Raw genomic sequence first — 17,093 nt, 5'->3', positions numbered from 1 at the left:
TTACTGTATTTTTTTAAAAACAAATGCAGCCTTGGTGAGCAGAAGAGACTTCTTTCAGAAACAAAATCTCAAACTTTTGAACAGTACCTCATGGTCAGTTTTGATTTGATGTTAACAGATGTTTACACACAGCTCAAATCTAACATAAGAAGAACCAGCCTCTAGTGTGTGTGAGAGAGGACTGAAGGTGATGGCCTCATTAATTAAATTTAGCCTGTGACGAGGTTTAAATTAGACTGTGAGTCAGCAGCACTGCAAAGCACGAGCAGAACCAGAGCAGATGAAAATATGGACACATATCAACAGACTGTTTGACTTGATTCACTGAACAAAGTAAATGAACTCTGTGTGTTTCTACAGACTTTATTTCATTAAATCATCATTAAGCCATATCACGAGTTTGGTTTTATTTCAATGAATCGTGCAGCCCTACTATTACATGTCATTATTTAATGACTAGATTTATTAAAAGTGTGTGTGTGTGAATCTCACCCATGACAGTCCAGGTTTGCAGCCCAAATGTCCGTCCCCAGAACGTCGAAAGAACATTCTCTGTTTCCATTCTGAAACACACACATCGTGAAAGTTTAAAACATTGAAAAAAAAAAGTTCCTGATGACTTCAATATATACATATAATGTCACCTTCGCTGGGGCTCTGAACTGGTTGTTTCGTCCTCTGCTGCCCGATCTAGAACCAGAACTGGGTCTAGAACCGGTGCTGCCATTACTGCTGTGCTCCCAATCATCCTGAGAGAGACCAGATTCATTCAGATTCATCTATTCTGGATGTTAACATGGATACATTTCCTCAATCGTTCAACATCCACAGGACACATTTAAAAGATCAGGAATCTTTTCAAGCTGATTATTTTCAGTCTCAAACATGTAAATGTAAAGATAGAACAATATATGCACCATGTCATGCATGCGGAGTCAAATGAGTTTTCAGCTCAGTCAAAAGCAAAGCAGTGAGATGATCACACACACGCGTGACCTCATCGCATCACGTGACCTCAGACCACAATACTGTCACTGTGTCATTCACAATGCTCTCTCACACACATACTCACAACATTCATGCAGCACACAGTGCATCTAACCTTCTCACATGTGCCGTCTTTAATATTTAATATACACACAAATTAAGCATATGGCTGACAGCTTTAGTCTGCTCCATTGTCACTAATGAGGGAACATTCAGATCACAGTGATGCAACATCAGTCTGGATAATCACGCATATGAAATATAAACTCAGAATCACGAGATACAGTATGAACTAAGATAAGAACAAAGATATTAATTGATATATATTAGTTTGGGGCGGAAATAAGCTTCCATATATGTGACCCTGGACCACAAAACCAGTCTTAAGATTTAATAAGATTTAATAAGCTTTCCATTGATGTATGGTTTATTAGGATCTGACAATATTTGGCCAAGATTATTATTACAACTATTTGAAAATCTGGAATCTGAGGGTGCAAAAAAATCTAAATACTGAGAAAATCACCTTTAATGTTGTCCAAATGAATTCTTAGCAATGCATATTACTAATCAAAAATTAAGTTTTGATATATTTATGGTAGAAAATTTACAAAATATCGTCATGGAACATGGTCTTTACTTAATATCCTAATGATTTTTGGCATAAAAGAAAAATCGGTAATTTCGACCCACACAATGTATTTTTGGCTACTGCTACAAATATACCCCAGAGACTTAAGACTGCTTTTGTGCTCCATTGTTACATATTGTATAAAGAACGAAACAAAACACTTGTTGAAAGTACTTGAGATGAAAGAAAACTGACCAGAAACCGACTCACACAAGCTATAAAACAGAGTCCCCACTGAGAAATAAAATTACACGGGAAGGAAAGTTGTGATATATTTGCTTTTGCATTCATTCGCAAAATTTTTGGACTTTCTCGAGAAACTCCCTCGCAAACATTTGAACACAAAGAATGCAAAAGCTTTTTATAAGCAAATGCTAAGTTTCTCTCTCTTATTTTTAAATATATAGCGCCCCTCATGACAACAAGTACGCAGTGCACTCTTGCATTGTTATGAATTGCAGTCTGACATTTCTTAATGATGATGCAAGCAAGAAATACTTGTTTTTGGTAGCCCGAAAATTAATTTAACTAGCCCAAATAAAAAAAAAAAAAAAAAAAAAAAAAAAAAATATTATAATATATATATATATAATATATATATATATATATATATATATATATATATATATATATATATATATATAGTATATATATATATATATATATATATATATATATAGAAAATCAGGAGTTTAAATGTTAGGAGCGCTGAAATATTGTTGTTTCCCCGGTAACAGCTGTACACAAAGCAGCTCCGCACTCATAAACACTGCTTTATCAGGAATTATAGGTAAAATTAAATAAAAATGCCAATGACACGTTTCTGAGGACAGTCAGTTCCCTTCAGATACATTCAAATAAAGACATCTGTAGCGATTTTGCTTAATTTTGTTTAAATTATTTTATGTATAAAACACAATATCCCAATTACTTATTGCAACCAATTTAGCGAGTGCTTCTTGCATACAGTGCACTTACTGTTTACGTTTTCATATGTGACCCTGGACCACAAAACCGATCTTAAGTCGCTGTGGTATATTTGTAGCTATAGTCAAAAATACATTGTATGGGTCAAAATTATTGATTTTTCTTTTATGCTAAAAATCATTAGGATATTAAGTAAAGATCACGTTCCATAAAGATATTTTGTAAATTTCCTACTGTAAATATTTCAAAACTTAATTTTTGATTAGTAATATGCATTGCTAAGGACTTCATTTGGACAACTTTAAAGGTGATTTTCTCAATATTTACATTTTTTTTATTTATTTTTTTGCATCCTCAGATTCCAGATTTTCAAATAGTTGTATCTTGGCCAAATATTGTCTTCCTAACAAACCATACTTCAATGTAAAAGATTATTTATTCAGCTTTCAGATGATGTAAGAATCTCAATATTGAAAAAAATTTACCCTTATGACTGGTTTTGTGGTCGAGGGTCACATATTAACATTAGCATCTAGCTACACTTTGACAAACAGCATGCCATCTAGGCACCTGTGGTGTACTATTTTCAGCTATGATTTGGGACGCTCTAACCCTAACCTTGCACTATTCAGGACAGACATTATGTGAACTGGGACCTAGCACTAGTTTGACGTTTCTGTTGTTTTCTGTGTCCATCCATTAATACGCTTGTCTGAGAAGTTTTCTGATGACAAACACATCTGTTTCTGAACACCTCGAGTCAATTTCAAACATTTCTAGACACCTCCAACACTAACACTTTTGATGAGCTGAACGTGTCTGGTGTGAACAGGGTGTTATGGATCAGACACACATACACACACATGAAAACTCACTGGTTTGGACGGGCCCCTGCCCCGTGAGGACGACCAGCTCCCGTCAATCTTATCACTGCAGTCTTCTGTCCACTGAGAGACAGAGAGACACCATTAGTGTCACATTGGTTTGTTTTGATTATTACTTAGAAAAACAGAATTACAGTACATCATCTTCAACACAGCTTTTTAAGGTGCACAGGATGTTTTACCTGTAAGTGTAGGACAGGGTGTGAGGTGTAGGACTGCGTGTGTTTTACCTAGAGATGCGCCGATTCCGATTTCTGATTTTTTTGTAAGTGTGCCCTGCCAATGTCAATTTTTGCTGATTCCGATTTTCTTTCTAAAAACTATATATATACAACAGTATATACAAACAAAAATCTATACTTTTTTAATGCAAAAAATCTTTTACATAATAAAAAATGATTAAACATTACAATTCCCCCAATTTGGACAAAGTAACAGATGTTCTCTCACTTAAACAACTCTCAAAATAAAGTGCTCTGTGACTAGAAAAGAGGTAGAAATAATTAACTGAAAAGGAGTTGCTGTACTGCTGTTTTTTAAATTCTAATTTTTTCACTAACCTTATTAAATGTGTCATCTTTCACATCAAATTCTTACATTGTTTAAATTAATTCAGTTAGAATAATAAGAAACTGTAGAGCTGTTACCATTCAAATGAAATCAGTATGAACAAACTCTCTTTCCACTGCAGCAAACACAGAAGCTGCATCTGAAGTGGCATTAGATGACATCAGCAGACTGACCGGCTGATCACGTGGAAAATCGGCTAATTCCGGTCCCTGGCCGGTCGATCGGTGCACCTCTAGTTTTACCTGTGCAATGTGGGATGGGGTATGTTTTACCTGTGAGGTGTGGGATGGTGTCTTGTCCACATCCTGTTCGGTTTCGTTCTTGTCGCTCAGGAGTCCCTGCACCTGGTACTCCAGCACGTAGCTGTCAATGAAACGCTCCAGCTCCTCGATCTCCTGCGAGCGCGTGCTTCCCGCCTCTGACGACGCTGATGCTACGGATGAGCTCTCCATGGCAACCAGCCCAGTGGGGGGAGGGAGGGAGAGAGGGGAGCTGTGGGCGGGGCAAAGAAAGTTCTTAGTAATGTGAAATGACTTTACAAATGGAGAATATAAATGTTATAATATATTTTTATGATTACTCACAATGATTTTTATGACACAGTGATTTAATATGACATTCAAATGTACATAAATTATGTTAAGCAAACAAAACTTTTTATCAAAAAACAGACAAACTTTAGTGTTCATGCTGGTTTATTATTGTAATATCATAATATCAGAGATTTTATCCCTAAACATAACATAAAAAATGAGCCATGAAAACAAATACAGAGATTAAAAATATATGTATGTATGTATGCATTAGTAATTTATTAATTTGGTCAGTTTTTTTTACTTAAATTTTTACTTAAATTTATTTTACTTTTTAAAGTCAAACGTATCTAGTCAAAATACAAACTTCAGCAACAGCGTAATTAAAATTAAACTGTACATTTCCTTTCATTGCTTTAGAACTTAACTAATCAATTCATTTTTCAATGAAAAAGTATCTATGTAAATATTCAGTTCTAGTAGTACTCGGTTCAAATATAAATTCCCCCAAATACAGTAATACTTAATCACAGCATCAAAGTACCATTACTCCAGACAGAGCTTCACACACTTGCTTTTATTTTTACTTCTCCATTTGTTTTTGCATTACATAATGACGGCTCTGGGTGGGACGACATGCCCCGCTAACACCAGGTGACAGAGAGAGAGAGAGAGAGAGAGAAAGGGAGAGTTTAATCTGGTGTTAAGTCAATACTTGAATCTTGGCCAAGCAAAGAGGATTTACAACTGGAGCAGCACCATCTTACCAGCACACATCCACAATAACACTCCCGCTTACACTTACTATAACACATCTGCTCATATTTAAGATCATTTACTGTTTTTCACACCACCCAAGATCTGTGCAGGGATCTTTTGTGTACATATCCAGCATGTTGCCAAGCAGAGAGCATTAAAGTAACCAGAGATCTGACAGAGAAACGGAACTTGTGATAAACAGCTAGTGTAAAAGAAAGACATGGGCGGGACTGACAAAACCAGACCAGTGGAAATAGAAACAGGAAGCACAAGCATATGGCAGGAAGTCTAATTGCTGAAAGACAATAAATGTTTTAAAGATCCACATCTGCAGCTGTTCTATCATCTGTCCAACAACCTATATTATCAACATCTGCTCCACAGCACAGCTTATTCTGGTTAAACACTGACAAGACAAAGAGGCCAACTGACCTACAGAATCCAATCACAGGCCATTTTTGAGTCACATCCAAATAATGAACCATCTCTGAAAGGTCTATCTTGATATTTGCCCACACTGTTTTCGTATAAATTATAAAATTATACATCCCCACAAAACTGCTTTCAACACTTATAATAATAATAATAACCAGAAATGTTTCTTGAGCAGCAAATCAGCATATTAGAATGATTTCTGAAGATCATGTGACACTGAAGACTGGAGTAATGATGCTGAAAATTACAACTTTGCTCTTTTATAAAATTATAATAGAAACCAGCTATTTTAAATTGTAATAATTTTAGCCCTGTATTCAGAGCAGCCTTCTTAAAAAACATTACAAAAAATCTTAACCCAAATCTTTTGGTAGCGTAATATAATTATATATATATATATAGTAAGTAACAAGCAAATTAAATTAGCAAAAAAAAAAAAAAATCTATTTCTCTGTCTCTCTTTCTTTTTTGTCCTTTCTCAAGTTTGTCTGATTTTGACTGAACTTTGATTTGTTATTCTGTGGTTTTGGGGGCGGGACATTCTCATTCTAGAGAGCATTTGATTGGACAAAATTCTGTACAGTGGAGGATTTATCATCAATATTTTTGGTTTATTTTCCCAGAAGAGAAAGACAGTAAAGTTGTAAAAAATCAATACACCAGCTTATAGATTGACCTCAAAGTACACAGACATGAGCAGAAGCCCACTAAAGTCCATTTCTGTCAGCATGGAACTGATACTGTCTAATCAAAGTCACAACATGACCAGGTTAAATTAAATAATAAATTAACTGCTAGTGCCTGTTTTTACTACCATCCTATAGTTAACTAGAACTAAAACAATTTAAAAAAGTGACTTGAAATAAATTAATTAACTGAAATAAAAATGAACTATACAAAGAAAGTTTATTTTATTTAATTTCTTATTTTCATATTCTCTATCTCTTGAATTTAAAATATTAACAAAAACTATACTAGTAAATAATAAAAACTATGTAGATAAACCAAATGTTTTGTTTTTATTAAACTAAATAATTACAGATCAAAGATAAACTAGAATAAACTAAGGATAAACTAAAAGATAAAAGACAAACTAAAATAAACTAGACTACAATAAACTAATAATAACAGGTACTAAACAAAGGACATAAAGCTGCCATCCATAAATCAATGTTCACATGGTGCAAAGTACAATAACAGGAATTATGTCAAAATGATATCACCTTACAGCTCAAAAAATAAACAGCTTATAATGCTTTATAAAAATTCAGGCTTCTCATTTCAGCTTTTAAACCCTCCTGTATGATGTGCATTATAAGAGCATGACTACAGGATAAATGTCTTTTCGGTTCATTTATACAAATGCATATGTAGGAATGAGCTGAAAATACCATTAGGTTGGAAATCAGAAAAAGTTTTAGACATTATGTTGGAAATAACAAAATAATTCTCTAAATAGTCTTGAATATACTGGCAGAAAAATAGCCTAAAAATTTTGGAGAAAATCTGTTTAGCCAGAAATAAGATTAATTGAGCTCTCATTAAGGCTTTTCCATTAGCCGCTCACATAATGGTGCTTGTCACAATGAATATTTCTCGTTTCAGGCAGAATTTGATCACGTCAAGTCTAAATGAGCACACGTGTCTGACAGGACAGTCACAGCAGCCTCGGGCGCTACGACACATGCTCTGCTAATGGAGCTGCTGCTGGCACACACTGCAACAACCGCTGTTTACACACCATCCACCATTCTACAACACTCAGAGAAACTATCAAAAATTGTGTACAAAAATTAACTATTAAATTTAACTAGTAAACATAATGTGAAGCATATCTGTCAGTCATACATAATTAAGATAAGAAAAGATTTCTGTAATAGTGCACAGAAAAACATTTTGGGCAGAAACAATTTTCACTCCGAAATGCTATAATTTGCAAAATGGCAAATAGTACATTGAAACATGAGATTTGGAGGCAGAAAGACTTTGAAAAATCTACAGTATTTTATGAATGTGCTACACACAGTTTATCAGGTTTATATATTTATTTAAAAAACTGTGTGGATTAGAAACATTTTTTACTCAAAATTGCTAGTAAATTAAAAAAAAAATAATTACAGAAAACTGCAATATGTTGAATTAAACAGACTGAAACAGTATTTTCTTGTAAAACTTCCTCTAATAATCCAAGTTTTATTTGCAGCTCTGAAAAATCATTTGTTACAGTGTAGCCATATTTTAGCCATGTTTAAACTTTTTAACTGAATAAACTGAGATTCACGTTGATTGTAAGCAATCTTAATGAATGCATTTTGAAAATATGACTTTATAATTTAAATACTTTAATTTTATCCAATACATCACATTAAGGAAATTAAACATTGCAATTTTTATTTCATGTTTTCTTTTTTCTTTTGATTTGATTGTATTGTGGGTCTAATTAGCTGGAAAATGTGTTGCTTAATATTGTTTCCCATTGATTACATCATCAGAAAAGTTGCTTAAGGGGCAGAAAAAGTTATTACAATTATAAAATAATTTTTGTTTTGTTTTTAAATAAAAATCTTGAAAAATTAGCATCCTAGAAGTTAAGTGTTTTTTACTGACTTTCTTAATGACTAGCGAAATCAGGAACTAAAGGAGAAACCCCCTGCACTCCCCCCAATCACCATCAAGGACAGTAGTGGTCGACCGATATATCGCCAAGGCCGATATATTGGCCGATGTTTGGCATTTTTCAAATCTCTGCATCGGCCGATAAGTTTTCTGTTTGGTCGATGAGTTTGTGGGGGGACTTTCTTTTTGACGGCGCTGAGAGTGGCTGCGCCTGAACACACAGTGCTCACATTCTCCCTCTTGTTCGCTGTCGTTGTTAACAGTTCTGTTAAACAAAGGAATTAAAATGTATACAAAAAATATTATTATGATTGCTTTTATATTATTAGTAATAGAAAGGGAAACATTATAATACTTTCTCGTTTGCCGTCAGCATTCAGCAAATACGCATTTATATAATTTAAACTAATCTCTGAATGACAAATGAGCATCACAGGAGCTGCTGAAACAGTTCTACTCCGCCATCATTGAATCCATCCTCTGCACTTCAGTAACTATCTGGTTCAGCTCAGCTTCTAAATCTGACGTCAGAAGACTACAGAGGGTAGTCCGGACTGCTGAGAGAATCATCGGTACAACCCTCCCTTCTCTCCAAGAACTGTACTCATCCAGAGTGAGCAAAAGGGCTGGCGAAATCACTCTGGACCCCTCACATCCAGCACTCTCCCTCTTTGAACTGCTGCCATCTGGTCGACGCTACAGAGCTCTGAGCTCCAGAAGAGTTTCTTTCCTCGGGCAATCCATCTCATGAACACTTGACAATAAACGTGGAACACACAACACTATTATACATTTATTTATTTAACACACATACTTATTTACATATTAAATTTGCACCTAACATATCTGTACATACTAAATTGTCTAATTTTGTATATTGTGTTTTTGCTATTTTGCACATTGTCTATTTTGTATATTATTCTTTTTATTATCTGTGACCTGTCTTGTCACTCTGTTGCACTGTGGCACTTCTGTCACTAAAACAAATTCCTCGTATGTGTAAACATACCTGCCAATAAAGCTCATTCTGATTCTGATTCTAAAAACATTTACTAGTGACAAACCACTAGAGTATCTAGTAATTTAAAGCATTAAAGACGCCGCCCGGTGGTGTGAAAAGAGCTTAGAAATAACATATCTGAACATCTTGATGTTCCAGAACAGCTTCCATCTACACACACAAACACATGAACCACAAACAATAACAACAGCACAGCTACACTAACAGAATAAGGAACAGAAAGAAACACAACAGTATAACGTGTGTGTGTGTGTGTGTGTGTGTGTGTGTGTGCGTGTGTGTTCAGCTGTTTAACGTGTGTCTAATTTCCCATTAAAATAGTTCCTTCTTGCAGCACTGCAGTAAGATCTCACTGCTCTCTGATCACCTGTGTGCAGACGCTCACAAAGACCCCCGAAAGACAAAGAGAGAATCTGACAGAGAGAAGAAGAGGAGAAGAAATCAATCAAGAAAGGACAACAAAGAAGGAGAGACAGAAAAAGAGATTTGACATTTTTTGACTAGTTTAAATTCTCATTGTTATGTGTTTATTTTATTTCTAACTATGGTTTAATTAAAATATCATGCATTTATGCAAAAGTAATATGGTGAAATATTATTACAATATTAAATAGCTGAATTTTATTTGAATATGTGTTAAAATGCATTTTATTTCTCTGATGCAAAGCTGAATTTTCAGCATCATTATTCCAGTCTTTAGTGTCACATGATCCATCAGAAATCGTTCTAAAATTATTTGCTGTAAGATTTGCTGCTCAAGAGAGAAAGATTTGCTGCTCATTTCTGACTATTATCAACGTTTGTATTTGTATTTACATTTCATATAGTGAATAATTTCAAAAGAAAAGCTATATATATATATATATATGTGTGTGTGTGTGTGTGTGTGTGTGTGTGTGTGTGTGTTTAACAATGGCTTATCTTTTTTGTTAATACTACTACCCACTGCTTCTGTATGACAAATGTACAATCACGGCAGTAAAGTACATTAAATTGACCAAACACTGGAACTGAATGGAGCGAGTGGGTGGATGGAGCGCTAAATAGAAGCATATGTTCAACCTGGAACGACTCGATGTGCAAATGTGGAAACAAAATAAGAGAACGGTGACAGAACAGCACAGAGAGACACTGCGCGCTGATAGTGATGCAGTGTGTGTGTGTGTGTGTGTCTGCTCTTTGTTGTCTGGTGCAGTAGAGTGTGTAAAATCCTCCACGTGTGTTACACTCGCTCACAACAGCTGTTTGAACAAAGAGCTCACAGACACGCCCCACACACACGCCGGCATCATCACAGCGGTGACATCAGCATGATGGATGACTTTCCCAACATGTTCCATCAGTGCATGTTATTCCAGAGAAAACTCATCTGTGTTTTCATGATCACGCATCAAAATCTCTCTCAAAAGACTGATAATAATGGAACATAAAATAAACCATAATATCCAAAGCCTAATGAATTACAATAATATTCACTTTCACTTATAAACATGTTGCATTATGCCGTTTATGTTGTCAATGATGCATGTTTAATTATACACGAGCAAACCTGTGGACGTGCCAAACACTCAAACACAAACTGACGGGAAGTTCAAAGTCTCCTGTACACTTCGCCCCGGTGCAATAAAAAGACAAATTCAGCGTTTACTATCAGATTGTTATAACCAAGCAAACACTTTCAAACACTATCACAGTCCCTGACAGAGACGCAAATGTGCTCTAGAGAAAGAGAGAGTGTCATTTTAAACACAAACGCTACAGATGTTTCAGCATATTAGAATGATTTCTGAAGGATCATATGACACTGAAGACCGGAGCATTGATGCTGAAATTTCAAGTTTGCGTCACAGAAAATAAATTACATTTTATAATAAATTCACATAGAAAATGGTTATTCTAAATTGTAATAATATTTCACAATATTTCTGTTTTTACTATATTTTTGAATGAATAAATGCAGCCTTGGTGAGCAGAAGAGACCAGATTTAGATGAATTCGAAATCTAAGTTGAATCTAAACCCAACAGACTAGCAGCTGCTCAGCCAAAACGGATGTTTTAAACTGCTTGTCTTGCAGGTTTGAGTCAGAGTGTGTGTTCAAGATCTCCTGACATCACAGAGCCTGGAGCTCTGATTGACAGCCATGATGATGTCAGCTGGTTGTCAAGACGACACCTTTCAGTCACATCAGCACCAGTGCAACGCTGACAACAGGAAGTCAGTCAAGCGTTCTCCTCCAACATGATCACAAAACACATCCGGATCAATTCTTTCTGATCCATGGCCTGCTTTTCTGTTCCAGAAGACGTGTTATTTAAGTCCGCCTCTTTGGCCAACATACATAATCACATGACCGGTCATGATCAATGCAGTGAGTTTTCACGGGTGGGTAGGGCTGCAAAATAATCAAAATAAAATCAAAATAGCGATATGACTTTGATCAAATCAAATCCCAAAGACTCTGATTTAATAAAATAAAAAAAATATAAATAAAAGTTTAATGGTTTAACATTTGAAAATGAAAAAAAAATTAAGAATATTAGTGTTATTAAAACATTAAATATTAGTGTTGTAATATTACAGTTGTAATGTAAAATGAAAATGATTACTATTTTCTTATATTCTAATTTTTACAGTGAAATATTAAAATTTTCATATTTCTTTTTCTTTTTCTTTAATAATTTTAATATTTATATTTAGAAGTAATATACTAGTAATATTAATTTTGTTGGTTGATGTATTGCCCTATCAGCTTTACGTGGCAAATACACATTCAACATTCAACAATATAATATAATAAATACAATAAAAAAAAAAAAAAAAACATGTCTCATGACATTAATAATTAGGCAGACAAGTCAGGCATATTGATTAATAATCACAAAATGTTGGCCAAATTGTGCAGCCTTACAAACAAGCACAGTGAACCTGGTAAGAATTTTAATCATATTTTAAGTCGCCATTTGAAACAATAATTCTATTGTTCTGTTCTACAGCAGAACCTCAAATAGAACACTACAAAACCTTCAAACTACAAGATCTAATCAGTGCACAGTCTTATTCTTCATCATGTGATCACTGCTTAACTCAAAACAACCCAAGAAAAAAAATCAAGAGTGAACAACATCAGCTTAATGAATGATGGGCGATTCACTCACTCTAGAGATCAGGCTCCTGATGCCTTGTTGAATGCCACTGTATATCAAATCTTGATGTAGACCATCTTAAAATGGTCAAATACTGGCTGATTAGCTGATATAATCAGTTTATCATAGTACCAATATAGCAAACTTCTTTTGAACTCATCTTATCATTTTCTAATCAAGTTAAACTACAACCAAACAGATCTTCAGAATTTATTCTCTAAACATTTAAAGTACAACCAAACAGAAGTAAAAAAAACAACATATACAATGACAGAAAACCACCGATGAAGCTCATACAAAAGCTTTTTAAGACAGATAATGCCATTCTCTCTGTATTGTATGACCCACAATAAACATCATCATCCACAACAATGCAACGTCAAATACTTTTTATTTCAACTCTGAAGGTTATGGTGTTCAGCAGCACACATACACACTATTATCCTGGATGCATAAGCATTGACACTATTAATTTGCATTAATTATTGCATTAAAATTAATAATAAATACTAAAACATACAGTCAGGATAATCCATATAGGAGTTTAGTTTACCAATTTAGCAATTATCAATGCATTTGTAGAGACTGTCAATATAAAAGTGCTGTTTAAATGGTCTTTCTGTACAACAAGCACAGTAATATGAGAATATGCTGAACGTACAAGATATGAAACGACCACAGTTTTTAACTACAGGCCCACAAACTCAGTTACAGCTGGAAAGGGAGAGACAACACACGCAAACACACACACACACACACACACACACACACACACACACACACTGATGTCTCTACCTCTCTCACACACTCATGATGTGATCTGAATCCCAATGGAATGTCATGAAATTCGGCAGCTCTGATTGGCTGAAGAAGCAGGAAGTGAACACATTCCAACTCACACAGCACCACAAATGACCAATGAGAAGCACAGACACTGTCAGACTGAGCCAATCAGAATCTTCAGTTCATGATGAGAGCAGCAGGGATTGGATAAACAATGGTGGGCAGCAAAAACAGGCCTATCAGCACTGCTCTATGAGACAAACAAAGCCTCTCTTGTCAAGGAATAGATTTCATACAGCAAGAGGTGAAATTACAGGTGCATTATGATGTTAGTGTTTATTTTATACATCATCCCTCATCATAAATTAATTTTAAAACAAAATGGTAAAGAACATGAAGCTGTCTGTGAATGTTTGAACATTATTTAAAAATGAAAATTAATGTTACTTAGGAAGTAATATGATAACAATCCACATATTTTATATACATTTCAGAGCATGTTGATCTATGCACCATGAGTCAGCTGTCTGACCATCTAGGCAAAACTCAACCAAATTTGTTTTATACAAAGCCACAACATTTACCACTTTTCTGCAAAATAAACATGTATTGTCCAGTTCTTAAAACAGTTCTATTGTATACAGTTAACAGTCTTTGCACTATTTTAGGTTTACTAATTTATTCATGATTTAATTCCTTTATATCTTTATCTTTTTATATATTTTATGCACAGTCTATGAAGCTGACAAGATTAATATATTATTGCAGGTTGTATTCTGTATATAACGGTGTATGTGACAAATATAAATCTTGAATCTTCATGACTATGAGACAAATTAATTAACTCTAATACGTTTTTAATTGCTTTTTCGTATAAAGCTTTTAAAGTTCTCTCATCAGATCTGACAGTCCAGCCATCATCTGCAAACATGCACACAATTCTCAACAAACCTGCCACACACACAGGACAGAATATAATCTTTCACATCTAATCACACTGAATTTACTGCTCTGAGACTCATTAAGTCAGACTGAAGCGTTACAGATATTATAAGTATACAGTCAAAAGACATTCTTATGCTGCTAATTTAGCATTTATATCATTAACCTTATGACTTTTAATGGAGTGTGAAACTGCTCTGCTATATGATGTTCTCAGACTGACATGAGCCTGTGTAGACATGTCTCTCTCTCTGTATACTGTACACACATACCTCCATACATCCCGAGAAATTCACAGTGATTTGTGAGACAGCTCCAATCCCTTCAAATATTTCCCCCTATATATTTAAAACTGACTGCAGTTACATCACTAAAACATACATAAATATTTGACTACAGCAATATAAAAAATATATAAATAACAGCGGGCTAGTTGTCATGCTTTTTTCCCTCCAGTGTAGGGCTATTTTTTTTTTCAGTTTTGTAAAGACACATACCATGGAACAGGAGCTAGATTTAATCAGTGCTACAATTATGCAACCACAAAAACAGAACTGTTAACATACAAAAATTTAAGAGGTTTTAATTCATGAACAAGATATTTCACTCAAAACTCTTAAATACCTTTGTGGCGGCCAGCATCACTCGTCCATTATATATGTATGCAAATCTATTGCATTTAATCAAGTCAAAATTATGCAACAATGCATATGACACAGCAACTGTGTCTGACCCTGATCTAGAATCTGATAATGATTCTGATTACAAATGCAAGCACAGTCACAGCTAAATAGTGCACTAATGCCCCAGTATGAGATGAAGATGATTATATATACAGCATGTAATTAGTACAATTATGCTGAATACAGCCTACCTGACATCCAAACTATTGGCCACAATGCTGGTAACAGCAAACCAAATAGACTAGACTCTCTGATAAATACTGCTTTATATGCTGAATCAGACAAATCCAGGATCTCATAAATTACCAGCCAGCTGAAGGTCAGAGAGTGAATGAATATAATCAGACACTCTTAAAGAAATAGTTCAACCAAAAATATTCACTTACATCACAGACCAATGGAATCCTCTACAATGAATGGGTGCCGTCAGAATGCGAGACCAAACAGCTAATAAAAACATCACAACAACCCACACAACCAATGTGAAATGCTGTGTTCTTGTAAAAACAAATGCATCATTAAGACATTTAACTTTAAACTGATACTTCTGGCCAAAACATGAGTCCATATCCATTATAACGCTTCCCCATCTACTGTTGTCTCTCACATCAAAATCACCCACATATTCATTTAGAACTGTTTTGGCTTGTAATCGGGGCTTGATCTGTGCAGATTTCTCTTCTGATTCAGACCAGATGACTTTTTTTTTTTACAACAGAAGACAATGTTACGGATAGAGGAAGCAACAGAAGCAATGGTTTGAAGTTGAAAAGGCCTTAACACTGTATTTGTTTCTTACAAACACGCAGCTTTTGGCTTCACAAGATGTTTACTGATGGACTGGAGTGGTGTGGATTATTGTGACTCTCATTCTGACAGCAGCCATTCACTTCAGAGCATCCATTGGTGAGCAAGTGACTTAATGCTACATTTCTCCAAATCTGTTCGGATAAAAAAAATATTAATATAAAAATAAAAATAAAAAAAATCAGCATATTTTCATTTTGGGTGAACTATACCTTTAACAGAAATAATCAGTGCATCTGAAAAAAGGGCCTTTATATCACTACTGTAAATGCAGGCCAGCTGCGTGTCACTGCTGATGAGGAAGGTGAAGCAGCAGGGGAAAATCAGGGCTGTTTAACTGCATGCAGGCATATGTGTGTGTTTCTGGCCCTGCCCGTGTCTGATGCAACCACACCGGAGATCGATGTGATATGAAACCGGTAATACAGTCCAGAACCGGTCAGCAGAATGCAGCTCTAAAACTGCAGGAACTGTCATGACGATCAAGATGAGGATATTTATATAGACACCAACAGATCCCAAATCAGTTGATCACTTAACACTAGCACATCTGACAGTTTATTCTCCAAAAATCAGAACATGTGTGCCTTTATTGCTTTAAATACGTTTTCTATTATGGCTGGAGACTTTCAAAGCAGCAACAATAAAACCAAAACACACAGTGATCAGAAGAATCTGAGCTGTCATCAGGTTCAATCAGAACGCCAGACATCTGTCATTTCTCTATGATCAAAGCGACGCCGCCAGATCAAACCGATACATTCTATCAACAACAAGATACAAAGTTGCGGCTCGCTGCTAGTGTGAGGTGTTACAATGTATCACAGACGTTCCATCCGGTCGCGCGCTGTTACTACAGGCTGCGCTGGATACGCCACAGTAAACACCCCAAACCGGCGAGAGCTTCAGATCTGCGGCTAAACACACGCAAAATACTCACCGGAGATCTGCGATCGGGCCTGCGGGGATCGCCGGGTGTCCTCCGGGGTTAAATCCGCCCGGTCATGAGTGTTTCCCGTGGACAGAGACGTGTCCGGGAGGGAGAGATTAGCCTGCGTCCCTCTCTCTCTCTCTCACACACACACACACGCACGCGCGCGCGCAGGGATGAGAATGCAGGAATGTGACGTTTAGTCCGGTTTGCTGACAGGACACGGGCACGTGACAACCGGGGATTGTGGGAATTTGAGTTCAAAGACAACGGCTACGTTTAAGGAATATCTTGTTGAATGGTTATATTCTATGGTATCTTATATCAATGTTAAATATTTTATTTTCTATTTCAGTTTATTTTATTTTTGTACTAATGCTTTGGAAATATTGTTTTAAAAAATAAAAGCCAAAAAAGTAGGCTACTTATAAATAAAATA

The 17,093-nt window shown here is 35.4% G+C and overlaps 1 protein-coding gene across 4 annotated transcripts in view; it reads right to left on the bottom strand.

Moving 5' to 3' along the window:
* LOC109050620 (CBP80/20-dependent translation initiation factor-like) overlaps nucleotides 1-16,844 on the bottom strand; it is a 57,869-nt gene extending 41,025 nt beyond the window's left edge. The window contains exons 1-5 of one of the 4 annotated variants that reach the window (XM_042747698.1): nucleotides 16,664-16,844; nucleotides 4,272-4,491; nucleotides 3,421-3,492; nucleotides 645-749; nucleotides 493-563 (exon numbers count right to left, since the gene is read on the bottom strand). In XM_042747698.1, coding sequence (XP_042603632.1) covers nucleotides 493-563; nucleotides 645-749; nucleotides 3,421-3,492; nucleotides 4,272-4,451 — 428 coding nt within the window. In that variant the 5' untranslated portion in view covers nucleotides 4,452-4,491; nucleotides 16,664-16,844. The remainder of the gene's footprint in view (nucleotides 1-492; nucleotides 564-644; nucleotides 750-3,420; nucleotides 3,493-4,271; nucleotides 4,492-16,663) is intronic. The other 3 variants (XM_042747697.1, XM_042747701.1, XM_042747700.1) reach the window with 3 other exon arrangements.
* Between the last annotated feature and the right edge of the window lie 249 nt (nucleotides 16,845-17,093).

This window comes from Cyprinus carpio, chromosome B21 (genome assembly GCF_018340385.1).
Source record: "Cyprinus carpio isolate SPL01 chromosome B21, ASM1834038v1, whole genome shotgun sequence".
NCBI classification, from domain to species: Eukaryota; Metazoa; Chordata; class Actinopteri; order Cypriniformes; family Cyprinidae; genus Cyprinus; species Cyprinus carpio.
The sequence above is the reverse complement of the archived record's forward strand: the minus strand, read 5'-3'. Positions and strand labels throughout refer to the sequence as shown.